The 7,500-nt window shown below is 48.8% G+C and overlaps 1 protein-coding gene and 1 long non-coding RNA gene across 2 annotated transcripts in view; one reads left to right on the forward strand and one right to left on the reverse strand.

Annotated features, from left to right (window-relative positions):
• LOC115571144 (collagen alpha-1(VIII) chain-like) overlaps positions 1–839 on the reverse strand; it is a 2,237-nt gene extending 1,398 nt beyond the window's left edge. The window contains exons 1-2 of the mRNA XM_030400258.1: positions 649–839; positions 1–247 (exon numbers count right to left, since the gene is read on the reverse strand). The exon at positions 1–247 is cut by the window's left edge and continues 157 nt beyond it. Of these exons, the coding sequence (XP_030256118.1) occupies positions 1–247; positions 649–839 (438 nt within the window). The remainder of the gene's footprint in view (positions 248–648) is intronic.
• Positions 840–5,611: 4,772 nt separating this feature from the next.
• Positions 5,612–7,500, forward strand: part of LOC115570081 (uncharacterized) — a 3,331-nt gene continuing 1,442 nt past the window's right edge. Inside the window, exon 1 of the long non-coding RNA XR_003981695.1 lies at positions 5,612–7,500. This exon is cut by the window's right edge and continues 378 nt beyond it. This is a non-coding gene — a long non-coding RNA (uncharacterized LOC115570081).

The following is a 7,500-nucleotide window of genomic DNA, read 5'->3' on the forward strand; positions in this document are numbered from 1 at the left end:
AGCACCAGGAACACCATGAACACCAGGAGCACCAGGAGCACCATGAACACCAGGAACACCATGAACACCATGAACACTTGGAGCACCACGAACACCATGAACACCAGGAACACCATGAACACCAGGAACACCATGAACACCATGAACACCAGGAGCACCAGGAGCACCAGGAGCACCATGAACACCAGGAGCACCAGGAGCACCATGAACACCATGAACACCATGAACACCAAGAGCACCATGAACACTAAGAGCACCAGGAAGACCACAAACACCAGGATTCCCGGGAAAAAAACAGGATTACCAGAAACACGGGACACACCAGGAGCCCCAGGAGTGTGTGTGTGTGTGTGTGTGTGTGTGAATCTGATCCCAGAATCAATACACACTGATCTGTCTGCTGTAAACACACACACACTGAAACTGAAGCTGCCCTCGTTTAACTGTAAATACACACACACACACACACACACACACACATATCATTGTTCTCATGGTAACATAGGCCACGCCTCCTGTCAATCACACACCAGCTGATGAGCAGCTCTAATCAGGGATCTTTAGAGGTGCTGCTGGCTGGATGTTGTAACCTGTTTCCAGAACCCAAAACACAAGGAGCACCAGAAACATCGGACACTCCAGGAGTACCAGGAGCACCAGGAGCACAAGTAGCGCCAGGAACACCAGGAGCCCCGAAGCACCAGAAGCAACAGGAACACCAGGAGCACCAGGAGCACCAGAAACACCAGGAGCCCCAAAGCACCAGAAGCAACAGGAACACCAGGAGCACCAGAAACACCAGGAGCACCAGGAACACCAGAAGGCACCAGGAGCACCATGAGCACCAGGAGCACCAGGAGCCCCAAAGCACCAGAAGCAACAGGAACACCAGGAGCACCAGAAACACCAGAAGGCACAAGGAGCACCAGGAGCACATCTTATCTCATCATACCTGGAGCACTGTGGAGGTTCAGAGACGTTCCGTCCTACAGATCACAGCCTCCAGACATCAGGGACAGTTAAATACTAGGACTGTAACGATACACGTATTGAAACTGAAATTGCAACACTCAGATCCACGAACCTGTCTCACAGTGTGAGAAGGCAGAATCGTAGTAAAGATGAACCGCTGTGTAATTCGCACATCAAGCCGACACTGCGGCTCCTAAAGAGACGTGAGGTATGCGTCATGATGATGATGTTTCCCAGGTGTTTCCCAGGAGTCCCCCCGTCAATCTAAACCTGCTGACAGTTTATAATCATATGGATGCTGTTATAATGTGCCGTGATTGAAATCCTGACCCACCAAACATCCTGGAAAATGACCAAGTTACGTTTTTCACTCTAAATTACATAATTGCCATCAGTAAACTGGACGCTGTCTGACTCTGTCACTCGCGAGGTCAGAGGCTGTTTTCCAGGGGAAAGTTCACTGAAGTCTTGATCTGGAGGGCTGACCGTCACGGTGATTTACTTTCATCACAAACACTCGGTGAGTTAAAGTTTTTGCAGGTGACAGACGCTGTTTTTCAGGCAGAAATGTGACGAGGAGTCGGTAGGACAGGCGTCTCCACGTACAGCTGCGGAATTTTTTCCTCATTGCCAAAGACAGTTACAGTTACTACATTACCTTAGTTTGGTTGTGTAACGTTGCTTTGTGGGACATTTCTCTGTATTAAGTTGAGTGAAGGACCTGTGTAGTTATCACTGTACGATGGACACGCCCTCCACACAGGCAGCCGGCTCACCAATTCACTCTGGTTCAGTTTGCCAATACTGCGTCTCTGATACTATCAGAGGAGTATCATATACAGAAGTTACTGTTACATAAATACAATGTTTATTAATAAAAAAAAAATCAAGGTTTGTATCGAACCGTGAGTCAAAAATCATGATACAAACCGAATTATGAGTTTGGTGTATCAATACAGCCCTATTTGATACACGTCCAACAAATCACTTATCATCAGTGACAATAAAATCCAGGAGGTTCTGTATCACGATCCCGAGATCGGCCCAAATAATCTCGTAATACTCTGTATACTGACACATGAACTGGATCCTTTCAGACCCGACCCAACTGAACCCACCTGGTATCTGACCCCGACCCCAGACCAAGGCTCAGTGAAAGACTTTCTCACAACAAAAATCAGCTGCACCAAACTCAAGAGCTCATAATGGTTTTTTTTTAGCCCGTCAGGCAAACGCAGCGCCGTGCTACGCTCAGCAGAAACACCAACACACACTGACAAGATATACACACCTCCTCTGGGACACCTGTGTGTGTGTGTGTGTGTGTGTGTGTGTGTGTGTGTGTGTCCATTGAGTGTCTCAGGTTTCTCTGTTGGGTCACTTCAGTCCTGAATCGTGTGGATCTGATCCCAGAATCAATACACACTGATCTGTCTGCTGTAAACACACACACACTGAAACTGAAGCTGCCCTCGTTTAACTGTAAATACACACACACACACACACACACACATCATTGTTCTCATGGTAACATAGGCCCCGCCTCCTGTCAATCACACACCAGCTGATGAGCAGCTCTAATCAGGGATCTTTAGACGTGCTGCTGGCTGGATGTTGTAACCTGTTTCCAGAACTTATGCTAAACTGGGTTAGCTGTTTCCACCCTTAATGCTAAGCTAGCTGTTTCCACCCTTAATGCTAAGCTACGCTAGCTTTTCCTCCCTTTTTCCAGACTCTACATTAAGATATCTTTTTCTTCCTGTTTCAGTTTCCTGTTGCTTCACAAAGAAATGTCTATTATAGGAACACGTCATGTTTACAACATCTGTGAACAACACACCAGAAGAATATAAGAAATACAACTTGAAAAGTCAACCATACTGCATATATGTTGTGTTATGGTGCTGACTCTAACATCACACTACAGCACTATGCTAAGCTAACCAGCTGCTAGCTTCATATTTACATGACGTGAGAAAAAGTGTCCACATGAACGTGTGAGATGTTGAACTGCTCCTTTAATTACATCACAGTGAGGTGGGCTGAAGCCGTTACACAGCGCTTCTGTGGAGAGCAGCAGAGAGCTGACTCACTGCAGCGCCGACCGTCTGCTGCTCACAGCACCACAGACAGGCAGGCAGACAGGCAGGCAGACAGGCAGGCAGGCAGGCAGGCAGGCAGGCAGACAGGCAGACAGGCAGACAGACAGGCAGAAAGGCAGGCAGGAGGCCACAGACTGAAGGTAATCAGTAACAGTAGACTCCATTAGAGTCGCCTCTATCTGATCACATCCAATCAAATGTGACGGGTCAAAGAAGCTTTGGTGGAGGTTTGAGACTCGTCCAGAAGCTTTTAGTGGATCTGAGTCTCTGGGACACATCTCTAATCTCTGCTCTGCCCACAGTGTGTCAGTCTCTACCTGTCTACCTACCTCTCTACCTACCTGTCTACCCGCCTGCCTGTCTGTCCTCAGCTACAGTTTTAGTGAATCCCTGTGAAATGAGACGTTTGTGTGCTGCAGTCACTTCTACACACCATCAATCCAATCTGATCCAGCTGATCAGATCAATGACACACTGACAGGTGCGTTCAGGTGACACAGTGTCAGGACGCATCAGGACCGGCAGTCTCAGACTGAGGACCCGTTCTGATACAGCAGCTGGTTCTGTGTTGTGTTGATGTGTGTTGATGTGTGTTGATGTGTGTGTTGTGTCTCGACCCACAGATGAGGCGTTCACGGTCGTCTGTTAAAGGTGAACACAGTCTGAGCTCATATTTATTCTTATGATCTTTATGATCAGCTGTTTGATGTCTTCTTGTTTTACTGATCAGGTGATTTGGTATTGATTGTATCGTTGTTGTGTTGGTGACGAGCATCTATCATCATCAGGATCAATGATTGAGCCGCAGGTGAGCAGAAGGTGACTGATGTGTGTCAACGCTTTGCTCAAGGACACGAGTCACCAGCAGCTGTCTGCTGCAGACACACCAGAGGTCCTCCTGTAAGAGGAGTCACCCACAGGACCGGGAGAACTGCAGCTCCCAGAATGCATCACTCTGTATGGACTTCTTTTTAGGACACGCCCACATACACAGAAAGACACTATATCACAGCTGTCTCTCTGCCATCGTACCTGTCTCTCTGCTGTCCTGCTTCATTTCTGTTTCTCTACAACCTGTCTGTCTCTCTACAAACTGTCTGTCTCTCTACAACCTCCTGTCTGTCTCTCTACAACCTCCTGTATGTCTCTCTACAACCTGTCTGTCTCTCTACAACCTGTCTGTCTCTCTACGACCTCCTGTATGTCTCTCTACGACCTCCTGTATGTCTCTCTACAACCTGTCTGTCTCTCTACAACCTCCTGTATGTCTCTCTACAACCTGTCTGTCTCTCTACAACCTCCTGTCTGTCTCTCTACAACCTGTCTGTCTCTCTACAACCTCCTGTGTGTCTCTACAACCTGTCTGTCTCTCTACGACCTCCTGTATGTCTCTACAACCTGTCTGTCTCTCTACAACCTCCTGTATGTCTCTACAACCTGTCTGTCTCTCTACGACCTCCTGTATGTCTCTACAACCTGTCTGTCTCTCTACAACCTGTCTGTCTCTCTACAACCTCCTGTATGTCTCTCTACAACCTGTCTGTCTCTCTACAACCTCCTGTCTGTCTCTCTACAACCTGTCTGTCTCTCTACAACCTCCTGTATGTCTCTACAACCTGTCTGTCTCTCTACAACCTCCTGTATGTCTCTACAACCTGTCTGTCTCTCTACAACCTCCTGTATGTCTCTACAACCTGTCTGTCTCTCTACAACCTGTCTGTCTCTACAACCTGTCTGTCTCTCTACAACCTCCTGTATGCCTCTACAACCTGTCTGTCTCTCTACAACCTGTCTGTCTCTCTACAACCTCCTGTATGTCTCTCTACAACCTGTCTGTCTCTCTACAACCTCCTGTCTGTCTCTCTACAACCTCCTGTCTCTACAACCTGTCTGTCTCTCTACAACCTGTCTGTCTCTCTACAACCTGCTGTCTCTACAACCTGTCTGTCTCTCTACAACCTGTCTGTCTCTCTACAACCTCCTGTCTCTACAACCTGTCTGTCTCTCTACAACCTGTCTGTCTCTCTACAACCTCCTGTCTGTCTCTACAACCTGTCTGTCTCTCTACAACCTGTCTGTCTCTCAGTTCTTTGACCATTAACTTTCCTGTCTGTCTCTTTGCACCTCATCTGTCTCACAGCCTTGTGAACTGTCTCCCTCTTCCTGTCTTCCTCTCTGTCATCTGTCCCTCACCCTCCCTGTCTTACACCTGTGTTACATGTCTCTCTGCCACCACATCTGTCTCTCTACTCTATCACCTGTCTGTCTCTCTACTCTATCACCTGTCTGTCTCTCTGCACCTCACCTGTCTCACAGCCCTGTCTCTACCCTCCTGTCTGTCCCCACACGTCCTCACTCAGTCTCACCCGTCTGTCTCTCCACCACCACCCGTCTCTTGCTCAGTCCACCTGTCTGTCTCTCGCTGTGTTTTTGCTGCATCAGGCTTTTCTCAGCGTCTCAGCCACACACACACACACACACACACACTCTCTCTGCACCCCATCCCATAATAACCACACCTAAAAGCAGCTCCAGTGCAGCTGCATTCAGGATGTGAGCATCAGGATACCGCAGTACACTTGTACCCAACATGCATCACTCCCTCCGCCCCGCATCCCTCCATCCCTCCTCATCCCTCCATCCATCCCGTCTCCACCCTCCGCAGGATCAAACTTCCTCCCTCCACCCTCTGCTGCCAGTAAACTTCCACCCTCCTCCACCCTCTGATTCCTACCTGCCGGTGCCTTCTCTTTGCCTTCCATCTCCCGGTGCGGTTCGGTTCTGTCCGGTCCGGTTCGGTGAGGTTAGGTGCTCCTCTCGCCCCCGTCACAAATCCACTTGCTTCCTTGCTTCCTTCCTTCCTGGATCAGCTGAAGTCAACAAGCGTCGAGCCGGAGAGAAAGTGATCGGTGATCGGCCGCTGACGGATCGATACCGGCGCAGAGAGGGTGAGGAGGAGGAGGAGAAGAGAGGAGGAGGAGAAGAGAGGAGGAGGGAGGAAGAAGAAGGGAGGCGCCGGGAGGAGAAGACCCGCGGGCACAAACAGACACACCGCGGTGTTTTCTCTACAGTCCTCCTCGCGCCGGGTTCCTTCTTCTTCTTCTTCTTCTTCGCTGTTTTTTTCTCTCCTGCGGACGTTCAGGCTCGTGCGTTCACCTGTGCAGTGTCCGCGCGCTGCTGCTCTCTCTCTCTCTCTCTCTCTCTCTCCCTCTGCTCGCGCCGTGTTGCTGCAGCTCACGTGACGTCACCGCCGGAGGAGTTTTTAAGGTGACATGATGATGACGATGAAGATGATGATGAAGAGGATGTGAGGGGGAACCTGCGAAGACTTGTAATACCTGGGGGCAGTTGATGGTGTGACTCCACCCCGAAGCCTGCTGGAGGAAGTGTAACTGTAACTAATCCTGTAAAAATACTCAGTTACATTTCAGGTCCTGCAGGAAAACGTTACTCCAGTAACGGCAGTAAAATGTCCCATCACGTCCGGATCTACGGAAGCTCAGATCGGCCAAAACTGATGAGAACTTTGTTCTGATTAAAATCACAGTAATCATGAAATCATGAACATTATGAGATAAAAACAGTTCTGAGATTTATTCTGGGTTTATTTATTTAATAATTATTATTTACAGTTTATTTTTCATCGAGCTTAAATTTCTTCTTGTTTCTGCAGAACTGAACATCAGCAGTGACTCCAGTAAAAGGAAACATGCTGATTAAATATTAGCTTGATAAAAGTGTAATCCCTGTATGAACAGTACTCGAGTTAAAGTCCTGCAGTACGAGTCCCACCGGGTTCTACAGGCCTCCTCTTCCCTTCATCTGGTTCTGACCCGGGTGTCGTCCACATACCTGAACCGCTGTCTGGGAGCGGTTCCTGTGCAGGTGATCTTGTAGAGGTGGGACACTGTTGGGGACAGAGGTGAGCCCAGAGAAACCTTCACTGTAGGTCCAGTGAGGCCCGGCTGTGGTCTGGGTCCACTGTGTTCTCTCACCTTGGTGGAATTCTGTGAGTTTTTCAGGTGGTACCGACCAGAGCAGCAAGGATCCAGGCTCAGTGCTGGATATGTAATCAGTAACTAAGTACTGCTGCTGGTGGCGGACCTCCCTTTGTCTGCGTCAGGGCGGTGCCGTCCCGGTGGGTCCTGAGTGATACCGGGACTTCCTGTCCTCAGTGGAGAGGTTCTGGTTCTTCAGGATCAGAAGTAAATATGTTCATTATATATTCATGTAGTCAAGTACAATGTCTCAAAATAAAGTACTTGAGTAAATGTACTCAGTTACATTCCAACGCTGGCTGACATCAGGGTGTTGTGCAGCACAGGTTTTTCACAATAAAAGCCTGCCAGCAGCTGAAAGCACCGCAGTCCCACCATTCCCTGGAAGGCTTTTATTGTGAAATACCCACAGGAAGTGATTTAGTTCC

The sequence above is a fragment of the Sparus aurata genome, chromosome 2 (genome assembly GCF_900880675.1).
Source record: "Sparus aurata chromosome 2, fSpaAur1.1, whole genome shotgun sequence".
In the NCBI taxonomy this organism is placed as follows: domain Eukaryota; kingdom Metazoa; phylum Chordata; class Actinopteri; order Spariformes; family Sparidae; genus Sparus; species Sparus aurata.